This window comes from Anser cygnoides, chromosome 2 (assembly GCF_040182565.1).
Source record: "Anser cygnoides isolate HZ-2024a breed goose chromosome 2, Taihu_goose_T2T_genome, whole genome shotgun sequence".
Lineage (NCBI taxonomy): Eukaryota > Metazoa > Chordata > Aves > Anseriformes > Anatidae > Anser > Anser cygnoides.
Window position 1 is genome coordinate 21,731,704 of NC_089874.1, and position 22,624 is coordinate 21,754,327.

The 22,624-nt window shown below is 36.7% G+C and overlaps 1 protein-coding gene across 2 annotated transcripts in view; it reads right to left on the reverse strand.

Moving 5' to 3' along the window:
* Positions 1–22,624, reverse strand: part of LOC106030347 (macrophage mannose receptor 1-like) — a 35,678-nt gene that overhangs the window by 4,025 nt on the left and 9,029 nt on the right. Inside the window, exons 9-26 of one of the 2 annotated variants that reach the window (XM_066991656.1) lie at positions 21,915–22,030; positions 20,900–21,048; positions 19,850–20,049; positions 18,398–18,525; positions 16,952–17,039; positions 16,210–16,354; positions 13,618–13,653; positions 13,354–13,517; positions 12,537–12,619; positions 11,533–11,633; positions 11,055–11,194; positions 9,565–9,679; positions 8,032–8,213; positions 7,159–7,261; positions 5,426–5,655; positions 3,876–4,041; positions 2,309–2,455; positions 969–1,085 (exon numbers count right to left, since the gene is read on the reverse strand). In XM_066991656.1, the coding sequence (XP_066847757.1) occupies positions 969–1,085; positions 2,309–2,455; positions 3,876–4,041; positions 5,426–5,655; positions 7,159–7,261; positions 8,032–8,213; positions 9,565–9,679; positions 11,055–11,194; positions 11,533–11,633; positions 12,537–12,619; positions 13,354–13,517; positions 13,618–13,653; positions 16,210–16,354; positions 16,952–17,039; positions 18,398–18,525; positions 19,850–20,049; positions 20,900–21,048; positions 21,915–22,030 (2,410 nt within the window). The remainder of the gene's footprint in view (positions 1–968; positions 1,086–2,308; positions 2,456–3,875; positions 4,042–5,425; positions 5,656–7,158; positions 7,262–8,031; positions 8,214–9,564; positions 9,680–11,054; positions 11,195–11,532; positions 11,634–12,536; positions 12,620–13,353; positions 13,518–13,617; positions 13,654–16,209; positions 16,355–16,951; positions 17,040–18,397; positions 18,526–19,849; positions 20,050–20,899; positions 21,049–21,914; positions 22,031–22,624) is intronic. The other variant, XM_066991658.1, reaches the window with a different exon arrangement.

The following is a 22,624-nucleotide window of genomic DNA, read 5'->3' on the forward strand; positions in this document are numbered from 1 at the left end:
CTTATTTAAAATTAAAACATTTATTTTTAGCATAACCTCTAAAATAAAAATATTGAATTATCAATGAGTTAAACAGAATCTAAAAAAAAAAAAAGAAAGAAAGAAAGAAAGAAAAAAAACATCCTTTCTGAGCGATTGTGGGCTGAAACTAATGTTGTTTTTTTGCAGTTACATGTTTTTTACTGGATGATTTGCCTCGTAACCAGAAGCCTAATTTTCTCCATTCAGAGAAGTGTGATGGAGCGTCCAACCAGACACCCACAGCCCTTTCAGTGGGTACTGCCTGGCCAGGAGAATGTGGGGGCCGCTGGGACACATTCCCAACTGGACCACAGAGCAAGCAGGGTGGGCATTGCCTTCTCAAAGACCAGGAGTGGGAGACCCTTCCCCAGGGAGGGTTGAGGACAGAGGGAATGATCAGTGGTATGCATCAGGGACAGGTATCCTCTGTGAAGTCTTGGTTACATGGCAGCCAATTAGCAGCCATGCAAAATTGTCACAGATTACAGCACTTCCCAATCAGTGGAATTTAGAAACGAGGCCCAATCATTGTCTCAATTACACATTGCATCCTACTTTCCCATAAAACAGTGTCTTTTGTGTTTTGCCTCTTGAGAGATATTCCCAACACCTGTCCACACCTTTGCTACTAGACCAGATATACAATAAAAATATTGGAATGGAGGCAGTGCCCATGCTGGCAGGAATGTGCATCCCCTTTGGTGGACCCAGGGAATAGCCAAGATCCATAACTGAAGCCAAGCTGACTTCTTTTCTACAGCCTTTCACACCTATTGGATAAACCCACACACTTCCAAGAGTTTTTAAATTAATATGCTATTAATCTATTTTTGTTTGGTTTTAACTACCTTTTACCTTGAATTAGTTCCTCAAAAGCAGCAATACATCATATTTCTGTTCATTCATGAATCCTATTTATGATTATATGTAGAAATTAAAATATTTACCATTTGCATTTCTGTATATTCCTATCCAAAAGCCGCTTGTCTTGCTTGTGTATAAGTCTGCTTGTTCTGCTAGAAAGTTTGATTCAGCCAAGTCTTCTACAGAAGCCAAGATGCCACCTATAACACATAAGAAAACAAACAGAAGATGGTTGGAGGTATGCCCTGCTGTAGAAGTCAGCCAAAGTTTCAGCCTTTGACATAGGACAAGATTAATTATAAAAACTGCTTCCTGCTGGTAGGAGTAAGCAAGGGTTTAAGCAGAGACCAGAAAGAAGCATAGGGAACAGCACAGACTGTGAGTTTGTAATAAAAAACATGAAAACACAATAAGGATAGCAATTTTGAAACATCAGCGGAAAAAAAAAAAAAAAGCACGTTATTTTTCAAGTGTTTGGATAATATTTTTTATATTTTTCATATTATGGATGGTTATTTATTTCTTCTTCATGGACTTGACAGGTTATTATGTAGCAGGTAAAACTGCACAGCAAGCAAATTTGTAATTCAAACTAGGATTAATTTTTCTGAAAGTGTTTGCAAATTAAAAGTGGTGGAGGAAGAGGGCTAAGAGGATCTAATGAGATGTGAAACAAAAGGACACATTTCATTTGGACAGCATAATGTTTGCTTTTCTTTTTCACAGCCTTCTGAAGGCATAGATGAGGTACCTGGGTACCAGACAATTCAGCAGTGTTGGTGGAGGACAGACAAGGAGCAGTTCATGGTCTTGGCCAGGGCCAGACACCTCCAAGAGGAGGGAGGAAAGCATTTGCTCTCCCCTGGCTCTGCAGGCTGCCAGGGATCCCATCGCTGGTAAAGCAAGGACTCTCAGGCAGTACTTGCAATCCTCTTCAGATCACACAGCCCAAGTTAAAAATAAGTGATTGGTATTATAACATTTACTTCTGCCCTTGCATAGGAAGAGATACAGAAAAGAAGAGATGAGGCCAGAGAAGTTTACCCACTTTAAAATCTCACTAAAAGTAGAAATTCTGTGAATAAATATATATGTTTGTGAACAAATATAACAGTGTTAGAACTAAGCACAGCTGGTAAGAAAAAAAAAAAAGAGAAAAAAGAATCAAAAAAAAAGAAGAAAAAAAAAAGAAAAGGAAATGGAAATCTAATCACCTTAATTTCAGTATAAGTGGAAAGCAAACAGCATCAATGGTGAAAAAGAGACATTGACTTCTTTTTATATATGCATATATACATACGTGTGTACATACATATATACACATGTGTAGATATTGCAGCAGTAGTTTTCAAGACTTTTTAAACATGATTTTCTTTTCTATGTCAAGATTGAAATTCCATCTTTGAGTAAAACTAATTATTACCTGACTGAATGCACTGAGTCACAGACTGAGCCCAGCTCATTTCATTGGCATTGAAATAATAGCAGTGGCTTCGAAAAGGAATCCAAGCTATTGGATCAGATTCAGGACATTTTCCAATATCCTGTGGGGGGTCAGAAGGAAGTATACCTAAAAGAAATGAGATATTATGGATGCTTTCATTCAATAGGCATTGCAGTTCCTCAGATATGAAATCAAGTTTAAAAAAAAAAAAAAAAAAAGCTTTCTTAAAACTACTTAAAATGTTCTGAATTGCTAGAATTATCGGTGACTATGGGGAGAGTGATAAGGAGAAGAACTGCTCAGTTGCAGCTGAGCAGTTCAGTATGAGCCTGAACTCTTCAGTGTTACCAGTTAAATGAAACTTGGACAGTCCAAAGAATATATGAGTGTTCAGGTTTTTTTTTGTTGTTGTTGTGTTGTTTTTTTAATTTCAGTTATTTCTTATGACTGTCAACTTCATACAAATAAGAGATACAGTAAAAAGAAGAAAAAGAAAAACTAGAAAACCCTCAAGAGTTTCAAATAACAATTTGATTTTTAATGAGTTACCACCCAAATCATAAATTAATATGGAAATTTCCAATCTAATATTCTCCTTGAGATAATTCTTACATAAAGTTTCTGAACAGTTTGATAATACATGGAATAATTGGAAGCTCATTTAATATTTGTGTTGTAGGTTCACATTTTCCCACAATCAATGACATTATGGGGTGAAACAGTGACATTATCAGTCAGTACATACATTTTAAAGTAAAATGAAAGTTGCAAATGAATGGAGATGAAGCTTAGAACATGTCCTGGAGAAGAAATTAAAGCTGAACTACACTAAAGCAGCTCAAAAGAATCTCTGAATTTCCATTAACTCTGTTACTAGAGCTAACAGCAGTTGATCTAGGACAAATGAAGGACAAAAAGTTCCCATCCTAGAGTTTGCCTGTAGTCTTTTAATTTGTAGCATTCCTCTGTGAAGTCCATAGAAACACTATGAATTGAGAACTTTTGTTTCAGCCCATAACAGACTTTATTTTTCTAATACTGTCATACATGAACAGCACTCACCAGACTTCCTATTTCATTAATAACCAAACATAACTATTCCTCCTTTCCCCAGTTTTTAGAATACAATAACAGTGAAGCTGTTATTGAACACTGCTTACATGGAAGGAACAAAATTTATTTTATATTTCATGGGCTTTATTGACTCTAATCCTTCCCACAAAATCTCTGTCAGCAAAAAGTTTCACGTTTTATACTCTAAAGTAGTAAAAAGTTTAGTATTCTCACAATCTCTGTTTTCTGTCTGCCTGCAACATTGAAATCCTACTGCAGTTATCACCCAAGTCCAATAAAATGGTGCGATCTCTGCCTGTGAATAACAACTTCTTAAAAATAAAACACTCTTCATGCAAAACAAAGGTATTGACACTGCACACACAGGGTCATTATTCTGTAATATTTACTTAAAGATATGTACTTTAGTTGAAATAGATCCAGCAAGATTTCTTCCATAAAACCAAAAGTCATCATCCCTCAATCATCTTACCCTCAGATATTTTGCAGACAGGAAAATGTTTTTCATTACAAGGTGCTGTTCTCCAGGTCCCATGGACATCTAGGTAGACACAGGCTATTTTCTCTTTTGGTTCTCTGTAGTGCCAATTAGAAAAATCAATTTTACTTTTATCGGTCCATCTGTAATATCCATAACCCTAAAATTGAAACAGACTTTTTAATATATTTTTCTACACTGTAAACTCAGATAAGCTGATTTGTAAAATGCACATTCTTGCAGTGATATTAGAAGCTCAGTTTGTATTTCTGTGCTAGCCCTGTTAGAATATTAATCAAATCCTAATTTGATTAATATGTAAAAGCAATGTAACAGTACAACAGCAGAACACCACCCATGGAGGTGTTTTGAAAGCTAAATGGGGCTTCCCAGGTACTTCTGGTGCTCAGTCCCTTGCTGGGCAATGTTGAGAGGTAGAATCACTGTTGCAGAAGAGTCAGGTCACCACAAAGAGCAACATGAGCACCAGGAACACAAAACCTGTAGAGAGCTCAGGGGAACTGGAGCTCTGAAGCTGGCGGTCAAACAAGGACTCTAAGCTCAAGTACAGTTTGCAGGAGAAACATCCAGGAGTAAACCACAGCTGTTCCTATGAGAATCTCAGAAAAGTGGAAGTTTCTTAGGAGCAAAAGAAAAACACAGGAACAGAAGCCTTAAGTGTCAAAAGGACAAGTACACAAGCTCCTACTGAGCTCGGCATAATCAGAGAAAGATCACTGCCCAAGGAACGGGAAGAAGCTCAGAGCCTCACTCTGCACCAGCAGGGCCAGCTCATTTATAGAATTCTGGTGAGATGATGTCTGGTGATCTAAACTTGATCACAATGGAATTTTGACTGCTTTATAAACCACATTTCTACAACTGTTATGTCAGCCAACTTTGATATTAAGTGTACTTAAACACTATTTGTTTTGGATAGACATCTCCTGTGGAGTTCTGCAAGTGGGAGGATCTATGTCAAGCATTTATTGCAAGGCCTCCATAGGGATGCTGTGTTTCAAAGATATTTTGCTATGTTATATATCAGCGCGGAAACAAAATTAGTTAAAAAAAAAAAACACTAGTAAAGAAAATCATTACTGATGGAAGAACTAATTTTTAATATCAATGTAATTTACTTAGCTCAAAGATGCAATAAAAACATGATAGTACATAATGTAAGTACATTGGACAATTATATATTCATCGGAGAAGCTGAGACTCATTTTGGCACTCAGTCACAGAGCTGACAAGGCTAGTGCTCACTCAAATGTTGTGGTGAGCCTGGATCACAGGCTGGTCATCTAAAAGTTAACCAGGTAGTTTCACATAAGTGTCTAAGATTCCCAGAGTTAGCAAAGTTACCAGTGCTGTCCGAGGTTCCCATCCTTCTCCATTGCCTGGGATGGTGTTTCATGATTTTAAGATGGATAAAGTTAAATGGACCCCCAATCCTAGGTCCCTATTCATGCTACAAATCTCCCTTCTGGTAGTAATCCAGCCATAGCATTTAACCACACCACCCTTCAGTTTATTAAACTTACCACATTGCTTTTGAGCCCAATCCATAAGGGCCCTCCATATGGCACTGCCTGCAGCAGCAGGAATATATTACTGTAATAATCTAAAATGCTGGCAAGATCTGAAGATTTCTCTTTGCACGCTTTTCTTGCTTCTTCCCAATTCATTTTAGAAGGAATGATCAAATAGCTGCTGTTACTATAATGGACGAAATCAAAATCCGGAGCAGTTGTGGAATGAAAGAGTTCCGGCTCTGCAGGAAAGAGATATAGATTTGAGAGGAAGAGGAGAAAACTTTTAAGTAATGGTTTAATATTGTGTGGCAGCATAAACATGAAGTAAAATATTTTGTATTTAAAATGCAGGAGACACTTTAAAGATAACTGAGAATTGTTTGTAACTATAATGTATATAGTGCATTCAGAAATTAGGGAGAAGCAGAGGAAGTGTTGTGCATATTTGTAGACATACACTCTCACCAGATAAAATTATGTGAATACTCATCACACAGGAATTCTCCTCCTATCTCTAGGTTCCCTTCCTGCAGTGCAGGTAAAAACATGGTGCAGAATCTCCATTCCATTTGAGTTTCACAATAGGATTAATTTTGTGATCAAATCAACAGGAACAAATTTCATTCTAAGTCTAAGAAGACTCTACTTCTTCTTTTCAATGAAGAATAAAATGTAAAAAGAAATTATAATTCTGCCTTAAATGTGGAAGTAGAAGACAAAGACCTAGAACTGATGATGGGTAGAGAAAAAGGACATACATGTTCATGTTGTGTTGAGAATGCCCTGGAAAGTGTTTTTGCTAGTGATGCCTTTGTGTAGCTTCCTGCACTTGCATGGGACAGAGCCTGAAGCATGTGGCCCAGATGTGCCTTCTTCCTGTATTTTCAGTTGCAGAACATGACTTGCTACCCAGCAGTTCCCATTTCTCTTCCTGCAGGCTCTGCAGTGTAGCTATGTTCCGGATGTGTCTCCCACCCTGAGGATATGTGAAGACAACTGGAACTTTTGCCCTTCTGATCCTTAGTCTTGTGATACAAAAGCATTGCTAGGGAAGGGAGTGATGCAATAACCAGTTTAACTGACCTTAACACGCACGCACGCACGCACGCACGCACACAATCTCCTCCCAAGGGAATATGTGTGAGGGATGGTTTTTGGTGAGAGAGAAGGGCTGATGTCTGGAGGTGGGGGCAGCCTTTGCTGTATTGTAAAGCTAGCTGAGATACCTATGGTGGGTGTTACTGATGGACTTTTCTCCATGCTTTCTATTTACATTTGCAAAATCACCTTATTCAGACACATATATCTGGGCCTGTTGACTATCTCACAGATGGCTAAACTCCTTTTTATGTCAGCAGATAGAAACAGGATTTTGAAGGCATAGGTCTTCTAACCTGTGTTAGATGAATCTCAGCCTTCAGGATGAGATGAATCCTGCCTCCAGAGTGTCTACTTGTCATGTTTGGGCACCAGATCTAAATGCAGATCTCTGACGTGTAGGTGTATTCAGACTCTGTGAATGCTGGTAGGTATGTTGGTAGGGGAGCGGCCATAAAGCACAAACATTTCTGTAATCCTTATCCTAGAGAAGGTTTCATATCTGGAATTCTTGAGTTGGGAAAGGAGCCCTGCTTCCTTCACCCCAATTGCTACAGACACAGACAGGCAGTTGTAACTGAGGACTTGTATGCTCACATTGTTCAGTAAGTCTTCCAAAAAAGAAGGTGAAAAATAAAACTTACTGCTGTCCATCTGGCAAACATAACTTTTTTTATGCTGACAGTCAGTGTTTTCCCAGCGCCTTGCTTCATTTACAGATCTTCTTGTCATGGCAATACAGTCAGTCTAGGGAAAAATTGAAAAAGGAAGTTATAGCAGATAAAGTACAAAATGTCTGGCAAATTAACAGAGGAAGTTCTGAGGAGGCAAAGTTAATAGCTTTCTTCTCTGATTTTTTTTTTTTTGGCTTTTGTTTTACTCTATCATTTATTGGAAAAGAAATGTATCATGGTTTACATCTTAAGCCAATGTATTTTCCCTGGCAGATTGCTCTAAGAACTTTTGTCACATTATTAAAATTTCTTGAAGTGCACCAAAGCTATTTTTGCTATATAGTTTATGGTAATCCATACTTAACTTGTTGAGCTTAATTTGGATTCATGCTGTCAAGAAGAAGTAATAAAATGAAATAAGAAACCCAGCGCATTTAGTAGAATTTGTATTTTCAGTTAACATATTATAGATATTGATATATTAATATAATGTATTTCATATTAAGTTAATATATTTTATATTAATAGAATGTTTTCATTTAAATCTCCTAAATCTAATAATTCTAAATAATTCTAACAGTAATTATAGTACAGTATCCTTTTTCTGCAGTTCTAAACTTCTGCAAAGGAATGAAAATAAGTTCATGTTCTTAACAGGCCAATTAATCACTGGGTACATCTTTAAAGACTTGATCTCTGAAATATTATTCAGTTTTTTTCCACTTAAAGACATTAAAGTATAGAGGTCCTAGCTGAGAGAGAATTCAGAATTCAGGTCAGTTACACTAAGTTAGAGGATATTATCTAAGTTATGCACTTACTGATTTTTTCGTTTCTGTTTACCTGTATTGTAGTATACCTCCTGTTAACTTCAATGTATTCATCCCTAAAAGGGAATTGTCTTGCCCAATGTGAATAGTCAAAAGAGCTTCCATCTGTCCACAGATAACTACCCTCATTATTAATATCATTTAATCCAATCCAAGTTTCACTGGAGACATCCTTTAGATTGAAGGTGAGGAAGGCTAAAACAAAATATATTTTAAAATGGGTAATTTAACAGAAGCATCTTCATTCTATTAAAAATACGAAAGGGATAGTTTTTAAGGTAAAAATGCTACTCACAGTGTTCTTGGAAATATTATAGAAATTAAGGTTGGAAGGGACTTCAAAGGATTAATCAACCTTCCTAAAGGTAGCATAAATTGTTCATACGTCATTTCTGATGGATGTTTGTTTACTGTCAAAACTCAATTTCTGGGGGCATTTCAAGCCATTGCTGTTTATCCTATCTTCCAAAACCATAGTGAACAGATCATTCTGCTCTTTCTGCCCTATTGTTTTGCCAAGAGATGAGAAGTGCCATAATAGCTCACTCCAGTCTGCTCTCTGGATCAAGCAATTCTGGGTCTTCCTTCACAGAAGCTATTTATATGTGGACTCTGTTTTGACTACATCATTAGATGGGCCAAAAACTCATTTAGTGGCCGCAAAGAATGAGTTTTATAGGAAAGGAAAGGTGCTGGGGAAGGTCAGAGGGTTTCAGGAGAGGGACAGGTGAGGAGGAAACAAAGAAGACACTAAGATTTTAAATCGATGTCAATAGTAGGTTTCTCCTACTGTTGCCCCCTTCTGCCTCTATACCCTAACAATAATGGCTTGTGTTCAGCTTGCAGCTCAGCTCCAGATCTTTTTCTGGTTACTCACATCTATTTTTGATGGAAATTATTATTGCTGTGTTGGTGTAGAAGTTTGCACTTAACCCTATTCAATTACACCTTTTTTTCCCCCTAAAAAAAAAATAAAAATCCCAGATTTTTCAAGAACATTTCAAATTCTAACCATGACCTCCATCATGTCACTATGCCACTTGCAAATGTGACATACAGGTTGCTGGTTGAAGTGATTACAGCAGCCAAGGCAGAGCTTTTTGAAATATCATTCTCTGTATCCTTATCCTGATGAACTACTCATGACTATTGCATGGTTTGCTGTAGATACCCCTGAGCTTGAGAAAACATCGAAGATAAGAAAGATGGGGGGAGGGGGCAGGGGTTATCTTGCAATGGAATCACATGAGCATTCATCTTTATCATCACTATGTGATTTATTTTACAATTATTTCCCCAGGACCAGCATTGCTACGAGGTTCTGTGCACCGTCATCAGTATATACAGGACCTAAATGTTGTGATCCAGTGCAAAATAAGTAGTTGAGATATGTCACTTCAGAGTGCTCATATATCTAAGTTGTTAACCTCTAGAAGGACTATATTTGGTCACCGCAGCCACTGTTACAATCTTAGCTAATAATTATGATGTTTTTAGTGACATTTATTGGCATCACACCTAGCACCAAAAGGTTGGGATTTCATACCTTGCACTTGATCATTATGAATAGAGGCCAAATTTCCCCCTAATTCTATACAAGCGCTTCTTGCAGAGTGCCAAGTCAGTCTCTCTTCTTCTCTGGATCCAAATATTTTATAACACTGTAGGGAGAATAAAGGATTAGGCAAAATTTCAGGTGTCAAAGCGAATTAAATTTGATTTGATTAATTCAGTTCCAGTCCCTGCATGCAAAGAGCAGCAATTTGTGGAGCTGCTGAAATACCAATCCATTCAGCCAGCAAGAAGTTGACAGAGCTAATCACAGCATTGTACATGCAGAGCTCACAACCTCCCAAAGCTACTGAAACATTTAGCAGATAATCAAGGCAGAGATTTTGGGTCACATTGCTGAAAAGTAAAGTTTTTGAAGGACAAACTGTTTCTGGATTAAGACTGTTACTTGGGACAGATAACTCTAAGATCGAGTTCTCAGATCGAGCCACAGACATTACTAAACCCTGTGCTTAAGTCAGCATTCAACATGAATGAAGCAGCATTGAGAACTGCTGTTTTGTACAGTATATTAGTATCACATAGTGGTTTTTTTATTAATACTGGTGTAAAAATTGTTTCCATAGTTGTGTATGTTCTGAGGGACATATTTTTAACTGACGTATGCTGCTTCTACATTTTTCTTTTCCTCCTTTGAAAGGAAAAAAAAATCCTTTTCCTATTGATTGCATTGTGGGAGTGATTTTTAGTTTTGTTTTATTGTCTGTTTTGTTTTTCTAGTGTCTATGTGTCCAGGTGTACTTATGCCTGACTTATTGAAAAACAGTGTTTGCTTGTATATTACTTTTAATTTAACATTTATTGCTGCTTGTGTTACTCAACTTAAGATGAAATGCTGTGGTAACTGATTATGTATGACAAGTCTGTTCATATATTCAGCTTGTTCATATTTTCAACCCAGATAAAGGGGGTTACAATTATACATTGGGATAATGGAACAGTAATTCTGTACAGTACATCTAAAATAAACAGGAAAAAAATATAGAAACTGTGAAAGTTTATGAGTTGCCCAGGGAGGTGGTGGAGTCACCATTCCTGGGGGTGTTCAAGGAAAGGTTGGACGTGACGGTTAGGGACACAGTTTAGTAGGTGACATTGGTGGTAAGGGGATGGTTGGACCAGATGATCTTGGAGATGTTTTCCAACCTTAATAATTCTATGAAGGTAAAAACATAGACACCTAAATATTTCATAGAATAGAAATGAGCAACTCCCACAATCCATTCCAGGAACAGATGCGTTTCATAGACCTTCAAGATCATCTGGTCCAAATTATAACAAAACATTCAAGTTCACTTTTTTGAGATTTACATACAGACTTAAAAACATGAAAATTCACTTTTAGAATACCACTTAAAAGAATGGTATATAAAATAAGAGCATTTATATAGTGAGATAAAAGGGATAATTATTTTCTCTACTTACAGCAAATCTGCTAAGAGCTACTGAGATTTGTTACTTCACCTTATTATGAAACAAAAGCCAAGTTTCAGGACATCCTCCCAAAGGTGGAAGTACAGTAGGAGCAAGTCCTGAGTAAGCTGAATTGTACCTTTCACAAATGAAGGCATTTTTCAAAGCACAGTTTATATCCTTCCAAAAGCCTGTAAATAAACAAAATACAGAGAAACACTCTCAGAAATTCTTGTACCACCATTACAGAGGATAACTCAGACAATATTCATAAAGCACAAATGAAACCTTCCAGAAGCAGGTGAAACAGTTGCCATTAGCCCAAATACAATCCTTCCTCTACAGTGTGTTTGTCTTCTAATTGTGAAGGCGTGCTTTTAACCTCAATGTAATTGTTATGAAAAACTGTCCCTGCTGTTCAGCTACGTGGGGAGCCTCAGATTTAAATAAGTGGCAAACATATTAGCTTTTGATACCATTATCTCCTCAAGATGTTCAACCAAGTGTTTCATGTTGCTATTTTACTCACCAAAATCTTTTGACATTATCACACAATTTTCATCATTATTTGCAAAATTGGGTTCATTTGGAGCCCAGGCAACGTAGTTCACTGGGGTCTTATCCAGCCAGCTGAAAGAAAAAAGGGCAGAGTGGTTGCAGGACAGATATCTCCAGCAGCCATTTACAGATATGAGGTCTCTTTAGCAAATGGGCTAAACAAGGTATCAATAGTGACTAGAGGACAAAGGCTCTAAAACTGAAAGGACTGTTCCACAGCAAATGCTACTGCCTCTCACCTATTTAGTATTATCACATTCAAGTCCCATCAGTGTCCCGTTTTGTCAAAGGCTAGATAAACAATGTCATACTCAACAGCTTCTTACAGTCTGGATGAGACTGTAACACCAGAGCTTGAATTTCTCTTTCATCCCAGAAAGGTGTCCTCCAGAAAGAAATCTATTTGTAGAAGGCTAAAACAGGTTCTCTGCCAGTAATTTCAGAAAGCTTTTGGGTGAGATTTTGCTCATGCTTCAGGCTCACATAATTTGGGATTTATTTATGAATAAGTGGAATTCATATGGTTAAATGCTTATGTCTAAACCTCTGGAGCTTTCTACATAGCCATTAGAGATCTAAATCAGAGTTAATCTCATTTTAAGGTTGATGTCTAAAGTGAACCAGCTGAACAGCATCCTAAACTTAGCTGCTTATCCTCACTACCTATGAAGGGTTGCTTGGGTCTTTAATTCAGATCTCTCAGTGTAAGACATCAAATGAAATGAATCTTACCCATGAAATACTATTGGTTTTGTTCACCCAGATTTAAAAACTAAATAAATAAATAAAATTCTTTGCTTAAATGTAGGAAAGCTTAATACTTCTGATCTCAAACTTCTGAAATCTATCTAGAGGACAAATGCATAAGAATTATTAACTTGTAAGATGAAAGCTCACACAAATACCTCCGCAGAGTGACATGAAATTGCCATCATTGTTGTCCATTACTAGCTTTAGTGTTCTTCTTTTACTCACCTGAACTTACGATCAAAGCTGACAACTAAGCCAATGAAAAATGATTCCACTGCGCGAAATATTCCACTCTTTTTTGTGTTAATCTAAAACAAAAGTGATTTAATCACTAAACAGTTCCACAGTTGTGCTTTCCTTGTTTCTTTGTTTGCTTGCTTGTTTTTTACATGATTTGAGCCTCAGGCAATAATGTTGTAGGTTCAGACCTGAACTGCAAGAAGGCTACAGAGAAACAGATCCTGGAGGAAGGAACCCAATGGACAAGAAAATAATAGTTACTGCGCTGTAGGCTACATGTCTTAGAAGAGATAAGCAACCTGGCCCTGAGCTACCCTTTGCTACTCCTTTAATATTCACATGTATTTTTTCTCTACTTACTAAAAGTTAGTTCTTGACAGGTCCTGAAAAAATATACCATTATGTAAATAAGTAATGTAGGACAGTAGCTCAGAATTTTAGCCTAAACAACTAGACCATTCTCTTTATTTTTTAAGCTGCTCTTCGGTCAAAAGTCAGCATTGGTGGCAGCTGACCTTGTCCCTACAGGCAGGCTGCAGTATAGTCACACTGCCTATGAATTGCCTGAGCCTGTGGGGTGCAAATTACTGTTTTGTATTGGATGCTGAGAGGAAAAAAAAATCCAAGGGACAAATCCATGACCTATGCAATCTTATCAAACTGTTTACTTGTAAAACAGAGTGAAATTCATCATGGGTTCAGAAGTGCCCACATTCATTATGCTGAACTAATAATTAGGACATAAATATAAATAAATAATTAATAGATGATATATGAAATAATTAATAGACTCAGTGCTTACATATTTCCATATAAATTGTCTTTTGCTTTCATTCTCAATGACAATAAGATCAGCAAAGTTCTTCTGGCAAATTCTCCGTGCTTGTTCCATAGGGACATGTTCTTTGCTGAAATAATACTGTTTATCCTCATGTATAATCCATCCATCATCAGTGGCTTGATATTCTGGAAGATAAAGAAGCATATACATTACATTCTCATCTGGTCTGTAAAAAGTCTAAAAGCTATACCATAAGCCTTCCTTTGAAAGAGGAAAAAATCCTACCAAGCTTGTAGTTTGGTTCAGGTTTTAGCGGTGTACCTGTAAAATAAAACGTCATAATGAGAAATAGTCTAATAATAATAATAATAATAATAATAATAATAATAAATGATTATTTTATTAACAGAGAAAGAAAATAGAAATATGAGTTATCTAATAAACTTTTCAAGATTTTAGGGCATATACCACCATATCAAATTAAATGATAATTTAGAAACATTTAGCTAGTGAAAAATACATATGTTTAATGCGTACATAGGTATCTCCAAAAGCACTATATTAAATGTCAGGATATGCAGCAAACCCTTTGTAGATGAAACTTACGTCCATTTGAAAATGTATTTCATATTTTAAGCCTAGCATGCTATTGATATTTTTTTACAATCACAGAACAAGTACCAGACACCATAATCCATCTATTCAACTCTCAGGCTTACCTATTGAATAGTAAACTACTCAAAAGTTCTGAAAGCATAATTTTCTTAACACCACACATCATTTCCAGTATCTAGATACATTCCTACTATCCTGATGGCTTCCCTTTTGCTTGGCAAGTTTGTTTTTAAGAGAGTCCTGGACAGAGCCAGGCAATGTATGGAGAGCCAGTAGATAGATACCAAACTCCACTTCCTGATTACAGTACAGACCAGGAGGCAGCAATGTAGCTGATGCTATACCGAGGGCTAGCTATAGCTCCTCAAAGGTATCTCTGCTAGGATGCCTGTTTTTTTGTTTTTCTTCACAAACACCAGTAATTCTATTAGCTTTCTACTCATTCAGTTATTAGCCTTCCTCTTTTCTTTTGAGCTTTGATATAGAGGAACACATTATTAAAGAAAGAAAAAGAACAGTTTACATGAGAGAGAAGCAAAAAAATAATAATAATAAAAAAATCGGTTGGAAATTTCTAAATATTTTCTTCTTAAGGAGATAGTGAAGAATAGTACTAGGATTATTAAAATATATTCGTAGTGAATTTATATTGTTCACCTAGTTTGGATTTTATTTTTTAATCCTAATTAACTCTAACTGTCCTTGCTTTTCAAAAAGGAAAAAAAAAAATCTTAGTTGAATATGTACCCTTGTTCTCATCTCAACAAAAAATTTATATGTCTTCGTGAATGTCATACCAACTAAGAGACTTTAATAGAATGGTCATAAATTATTTTTTTGTTGTTGTTCTTTGTTTTTAACTCCTTGAGAAGTTGAATGCAGGTGGAAAATACTGGAAAGCATGAGGTTTCCAGGTGAACAGCATTGCTAAAGGTGAGCTGTTGCTGATGGTGCAGACAACAGTTGTGTAGGCAGCACCCACCAACATGAGTGACTGGTGACTGCCCCTGTTGGACCCAGCTCCAGTTGTGCTGACTTTTGCCTGCTGCCATTTGCAATGCTGTGGAAGTGACCAACAGTGAACAATTTATGAAAAATATGCTCAGCGCAACTCCTTCTTTCAGGAGCAGTATGGTAAGACATTTAGTGAACAACGTTATGCCTGGATCTCAAGGCACACCAGGTCAAACAATGGGATTAAGTGCTGAAAAATGAGAGAATTAGCAGCTGAGTTTCTCCCCTCTCATGGGGATTATCATCTAATCTATACTCACAATAACGAGGTCTAATTTATGTATTTATTTGTTTATTTTTAACTTCTGAAAGATCACCTAGGGTCAGGATAAACTGGTCAGAGTCTCTCTGTCACACTTTCTGAACTCCCTCTGAGTAATCCCATCAAGAGCAGAAAGCCACATCTGTACGAAGCAGCATGCTCAGCATGCCAGAAAGGGCTGCACAGAATGTGGTGCTCCAGGCTGGTGCACAGAAGTCAGGCGTTTGGTGGTGTATTTGCAAGACTAATCTACCCACAAGGGAACAGTAATTCTTCCTGTTTGCATAAGTAATTTTTCAATTACTCAATAAGCAATTTTTCACTGTTTAAGGATAGCTGTTTGTTGGCAGAAGTATATGAGGTATACCCAGTTCTCTTTGTGCAGCTCCTTCTCCCTTACCCACACTATCATGCCTCCTACTCATTCCCTGTGTGAAGCCAGCTTTCTTTTAATTTCAGGGAGCTTTTAAGGTGGTTCTAGGAGTCCCTCAAGGCTACGCTACCTTCTGGTTTTGATCAGCTTTTCAGAGTTGCTTGTTCCTATAGCAACATCTCCCTCTGTTTGGCTCCCATTGTTAGTTTCACAACGGGAACCAAAGCTTTTTTTATCTTTTGTACAGGGAACTCTTAGTCCCTTCCATCTTTAGGTCTCCTGGGTAAACCCAGAGCAGATAGAAATACAGGGAGGAGATAAAAGCAGAGAAATCCTTGCTAAAGAGATAAGTATCTTTGTCTTGCAAATTTATTCAACTTGCGGCAGGAAGAGATAAAGCCAGAGATAAAGTAAGAGGGATATCTTTAACTTCATGCATCTGAGTACAATTGAAATAGCACAGTTCATTCCTCTCCTTTTGTGTTGCATTCATTACTCTAACTTTCAAATGAAAAATTCCAAATATATTTCTTCCTTTCAATTGGTTGAAATCCATACAATTTGCTTTTGAACTTGTGCTTATCATTCCAATTAAATGGTGAATTAATCATACCTTTTTTTGTTTCACAAATCCAATTAAGTAAGTGTTCACAGTACAAGTCATTCCAGCGCATTTGGGGTGATCTATTAAACATAACACAATGTTCGATTTCTTCATGGTTGTTGGGTTCATCTTTATCCCAGTTCTCATAAATTACCTGCGTGGGAAATACATCTCAATTACCATTTTGAACTGAGTGGAAGTGACTGTGTTTGTCATCATCACACAATTTCAGGGTCTCATCATTCCAAGCACCTCATTTATGGGATTGAAAGGAGTTCAGAGAGTTCTGAGAGGGCTGTGGAAGTCATGCCAATCAGCTCACTTTACCCCTTGCTCCCCAGAGAAGGTGAAAAAATTTCACTTTATAGAAAAGCATGTTTCTGATGGAGGAAAAATAGATAGATGGAGAGAGTCATGTTTATCTGGCTTTGTAAGAGATGGCAAACTGACTTCTCTGTACTGTCTGTCACACAGCACTTCCTAGTCTGGGGTGCAGCAAAGATCTAGGAGCTTGTGCTGTGGAAGATGGGGTATAACATGGCACCGGGAATGACAATACAGAGCTTCGTACTTCCATTAGAGTGCTAAGATAGTGCCATCACTTAGCACTGCAGCTGTTCAGCTGATGTGTTCAGTGCTGCCCTGCACCTGCCAAAAGTTTAAAGAGATTGGAAGAAAAGCATAAAAACATGAAAATCTATATATTCTAAAAGTCAGAAACGCAATTAACCTTCAGCAAATAAGTACTCACAGGAGAGCCATCAATCCAGGCAAATCCTTCATCAGGATTTAAGAGAAACAAACCCATCCAGAACCCCTGCATGTGCACTCCTTTATCCCTAAAGAAATTATACAATAATAATGCATGAGTGTAGAAAAAAGAGCTATGGTGTAAGTGCTAAAAAACATGAAAACATGCAGTTTTCTGTCATATCTCAATTGGGAGCTGCTCCTTCACTGCTCGCCCGTAGCCAGGCTCACTGCCTGCACCCTTTCCAAGTGCACTTTGTTGAGACAAGGCATGTTGCACTTGAATTTAATTTGACGGGCAAGTGGAGTGGCATCCCATCCTCGAGTCAGGAGCATAGAACTTGCTTGTAGCAGGAGTTCATAGGAAAGGTTTTAGTAAAAGTAAAGCATGAATAGAGAGATGTAATATGATTTAATGAATGAAAATTTAAAAAAATATATTTTTCAACTTCTCTGATTTCCTTCTTGACGCTTCCTTTGAAGTTTATTTAAAAGTTTCTGCTTTTTATCTCCCCATATCTATGAATCATATACAATAGGTTCCTATCTCACTCACTATATAGCAGGAAACTTTCCCTTCCCAAAATTTTAATAGGCTGAATAAAAGAGCTTTAGCAGACGAAGAAAAATATGTTCATTTCTTCACAATATTAAAAAATAATAAAATGAAAACGGATGAGATCATGAAGACTTTTCTATACAATAGTTTTAAATGTTTTTGAAAAATTTTAGAAATTACACCTGAATTCACCACTATGTGTAACACAGTTTTTTGTTTAAATATCTATATATTATTTATCATTGAGATGTCTTAATATTAAATATGAAATGCCATCAAAAAGTAGTGGTCTGATTTTGGGGGAAAATGCTATAATTTCTATATTGTGTGTAATGTGGCATTTACAGCATTTATATAAAAGAATGAAAATGAATTCTTGTTTGTTTGGTTTAAGTCTTCAGTTTATAGTCTGAAAATTTCCACATTAATTTCTTGCATTTCAGTTTATGTTACATATTAGCTCAAGGTTTGTTTTTTGTTTTGTTTAGTTCAGTTTTTTTTTTTTGCTGTTTTTTGAATGTGTGTCTTAAAATACGAATCATAGCCATTTAAAAAAAAAAAAAAAGGCACAATTAGAGCCAAACAATTTAATGCCTCCCTTTTGGAAGAGGGCTAACATACACAGTTGAGCAAATTTGGAGAAAACCCTTGATGAAAAACTTATGAAAATTTCAGAAATATCAAAAACATTTTGAAATATTCAAGTTGAGATATACATATTTTTTGAAAATATAATTCAGTGTGATATTCCCAAATTATATCTTTCCATTTTCTTTTAAAAATTGCTTGTTTTTATTTGCTCACTTGCCTAGTTCCCAATACATTTTGATAGAATTCTTATTTAGTATAGCATTAACATGAAAAATGAAACATTGTGCAAGTACTCACAATGCTAACCGCCATATTAAAATTTGATCTTCTCTTGAATTGATTGTGACCAGATTTCCTCCTATTTCTCTACAGAATTCTTCAGCTTCAAACCAAGACTTCTTTAGGTTTCCCTCCCTCACAAAAAACTGTTGAGAAAAAATGTGATAATAAATTACTAAATATAATATAACATATAATTGATTATGTAATTAAGATCAGTATCACTTCAGCATCACTTTATTCTTGAGTAAGGCAACATAACATCTCTCAAGATCTGTAATATTAAACATTAGTAATGTAGACTGTATTTTTTTCTTACCTTCCTCTATTTTGAAATAATAAGGGAAGAGTAGTGTAGGAGACTAGGGAGAACAAAGGTTGTCACAATAATTTATCACTTAATTGGAACTTTGACCACTGAAAGGCTCAAAGAAAAATAGAAGAGTCCTGTCTTAGCATTGTGCAGTAGAAAGCAGGAAATTATCAAGAAAAGGAAGGTGGTGGGTAGTTCAATATGTTAGAATAGAAAAGATAGATGAGCAGAAAGAGCTATAATACAAGGTGCTGTTACAGGGTAAGGAAGAGATTTTTCTATTGTGCAAGCATACATATAGCTCTGCTTCCTGATGTGAAGTACACACATTCACGAAGTAAGGAATTGGATGCTTGACATTTTTGAGAAAGGATAAGCAGCAATTTGGTAAATGGCAAAATCAATAATGTAACAGTAATTAACTGGGTGTGACATAAAAGTCGAGACCCATTTAAATACAGAGCTAAAATCATCTCTGTCCTTCGAACAGGCAGAAAGTCTCAAGAGAGAAAGTGAGAGGAAACTTATGTAAAGATCTGGAAGAGCAATGTTTCAGATTATTGACCTTTCCTTGTACTGTTTTGCTTTTACTTTACTTTTTTTTTTTTTAAAAAAAAAAAAAAAAGACATTTCTAGGCATTTTCAGCTAAAACAGGAGAATGCACAGAATTTTTACTTGCTGATGTGTTACGAATGGCAAACGAAGTCTGGATCTAAAAGTATCACATTCTCTGGGAAAAGGTTGTTGAAGGGCCAGGCTCTCATAAATTTTCTCTTAGAAAATAATGTCATAGTCAAGTGACACTGCCAACTCTTGAGATATATTTGTTTGAAGTCCCAAATTCTTGGAAGTAAACAAATGGAGTGAGGTTCTCACCTGTCATTTAAATAAAAGAACATTTTTAGCTCTCTGTTTTCATTGTAGCAAGCTTTTTCATTGTTGAGTTTTGTTATTTTTGATGGCTATGTCTCACAGGTTGTTTTGGGGTTGTTTTTTTGCTTGTTTGTTTGTTTGCTTGTTTTTCACTAGAATTCCAAGGAGAAGATAATTCTCCAAAAATGTCCCAGCACTGGGTCCCTGCAGATCAGGGTGAGCAGGGCACTGACCCCTGGGCTCCCCCGTGCTCAGGCTTGCAGGGAAGGAGATGCACACTGACCTTGTAGCACGAGTCTCCCTGGGAGGCTCCATCCCAGCCCTCGGCGCAGGCGGCTGCAGGGACCTGCGCAGGAGGAGCAGGGGGTGGAACTCCTGCTGCCCACTGCTTGCAAAGAAAATTTGCTGTCTCTTGGCAGCTAATGACATCCCATAATCCAGCATTCGTTCCAGTTCCCATGGCAACACAGCCTTGTTCTTTTCCTTTGTGATATATAAAAAAAATGAATGAAACCAAAGTCTAATTGCTTTCTAAGAAATGGGGTTTTTATTCATACAAAATTGTGAAAAGGAAGATGCAGATTATGCAGATTAAAAGCCATCCTGGATATAAAATTATTCTAAGTATCTCCTGCTACAGCCTAGATAGGGGTCAATGAGTCTCAGAGACACACCTTTCCCAAAAATGGATTTAGGATACAAATCTTCCTCATCTTGCCAACCCCAGGCAAATCACAGGGCAAATAGCACTTGATTTTATTTACATTTACAGCAGATGGACTGTCAACTACTTTGTGGTTCTCAATATCAGGTAATTCAATTTCAGGAAAGGTGATATCAAATACAGCAAGATTTTCTTGAAACATAACTAGCTACAGTGAAAGCAAGGGTTTCCAGTCATATGTTCTGCAGAAATGCAGAACAGCTGGACATTTGCTGTCCATTTCTCACATGGGCACCTTGTGGGTCAAATACTCAGCCCATAATCATTTTTCTTAATTTGATGAGTTGTTGTTAAGAGGTGTTAAAAATGCTGAAAAAAACGAGACCCATGGACCTTATTAATTCCTCTACATTGTTGGTTTTGGTCTAGCTCAGGATAAATATGTTTCTATCCAACTTCACAAGTAATGAGTTAAGCAGCACCTGGCACTCAGCTGTGACTGTGTGTGCTACACCAGGGATAAACACAAGATCTGACAGTGTTGGTCACCTACAGCTGTAAATACAAAAGTACCTGCTCTAATTTCCAGTATGAGGAGATGGAAAGCAGAAACCTGTTTGAATTTCAGACAGACTCCGATCACAAGGGATGTGCCCATGGAGAGCTTACCTGGCATTGCTGAGTTCCAGTGTGTGAAGAGAGGAGCTTCACCACTGGTCCACCTGAAAGTCCCTTGTTCTTCTGTGTCAGAGAGACCGATCCAGAAATATTTTTCGGACCTCAGCCCAGTCAGGCTAATCAGAAAGGCTTGCTCATTTCTGAAGTGGAAAACAATACTCAAAACACAAAATACTATTTGCAATATAAATCTAATTGATAAAAATAGATGTATCTCTATCATGCCAGCACGGCCCCAAGGAAACAGGTCCTCAATAAAGTTCAAGCAAAACCTCAGAAAGCTCTTAAATGTAGTCAGAAATATTTGGTGAAGGACAACCTTTCCCTTTTAGGCAAAGGTATCTTCTTTCCTTTCTGCCCGGTTCTGTGAAACGTCACAAATCACAGCTCACATCAGTTTATAATTGTATACTACTATTGTCCAAGACTTTGTGATGCCTCAAATCTACCAGCAAGTCAGGACCAAACCACTGTTAGATTTGCTACACATTGTCTCACAAAGCACTCATCTTCCTCAGAGGCCATAAAGCCTGCAAAGACCATTTGAGGTATGGATACGTGAGATGACACATTCTAACTATGGAAGGAATGTACGTGAAGCATTCCTATATTTGTTCAAAATTTGGCTTCGATGGTATTTTAGGGAATATTTTTGAAGATTTCCTATAATTAGATAACATTCATCAGTAAATAAAGGAAAATAGTAGTAACCACTTTTCAACAGAAAAGCAAAAATAAAATAAATGTTTCTTTAATTAGGAATTGAAAATTAAGAGACAATGGAACTCAAGAACCCTCAAAATCTGAAAATTGTTATAGTTAGTTAAGTAAAATGCCCTAAAATGTCTTTTTTTTTTTTTTTACTACATAGATAATTTTATTTTGCTGAATATTTTTGAAAAGTGTTATTGAAATGGTTTGAAAAGCTTTCAAAAATTGACTTTTTTTTTAGTTTTTTTCATCAGAAGTACTAATTTGGAAGTAGAAAGAAAGATATTTTTCCTACCTGGTTTCCACTGTGGCTAGATAAGCTTTACTTTGTTCACATGTCTTATTTGCATCTGAGAATGTTACAAAGGCAGAACCCACCAAATAACAGTGAGAACCATATATTTTCCAACCCTGTGAAAAACATGAGGTTCTTAATCTGAAATTGAATTAAACTTCAATATAGAAATTAGCTCCACTATTTTGTATGTAAATATTTGATGTTTAGTTTGTTGCAGATAGGCTTAAAAACAAGATGAGACTAGGCAAATCCGTTAATAAAGAAAAGCTGTGTTTTGTTGTTGTTTGCAGTTTGCTCCTTCAAAGACCTTTTTATTTAAAAGGGTGAAATTATGATATTACTCTTCATCTCTTCAAATTTTCAAAGAAAATTTTGACTCTGCTATCATATTCCAGTGTTCTGTAAGGTTGAGATTATGCAAACCTCACCATAATAAGCCAGTGATCCAGAGCTACAGGATCTGACATAATGAAGTGCAAAAATATTCCAATTCTGAAATTAATTCAGCTATAAACACAGCTCCCCAAAGCTGCCCCTGCCACTCTTGGAGGAATGTGTAAGGAGACTTTCTAAGCCAAGAGGAATCCAGCCGGTGCTTGTTTGTGGGGAGGGTGGAAAGAAGGAATATCACCAAAACACCCGTGCTTCTTCCTGTTGTTAGAGAGATTTATGCTGGCTGGTATAGATTTAATGATTCTCTGGAAAGG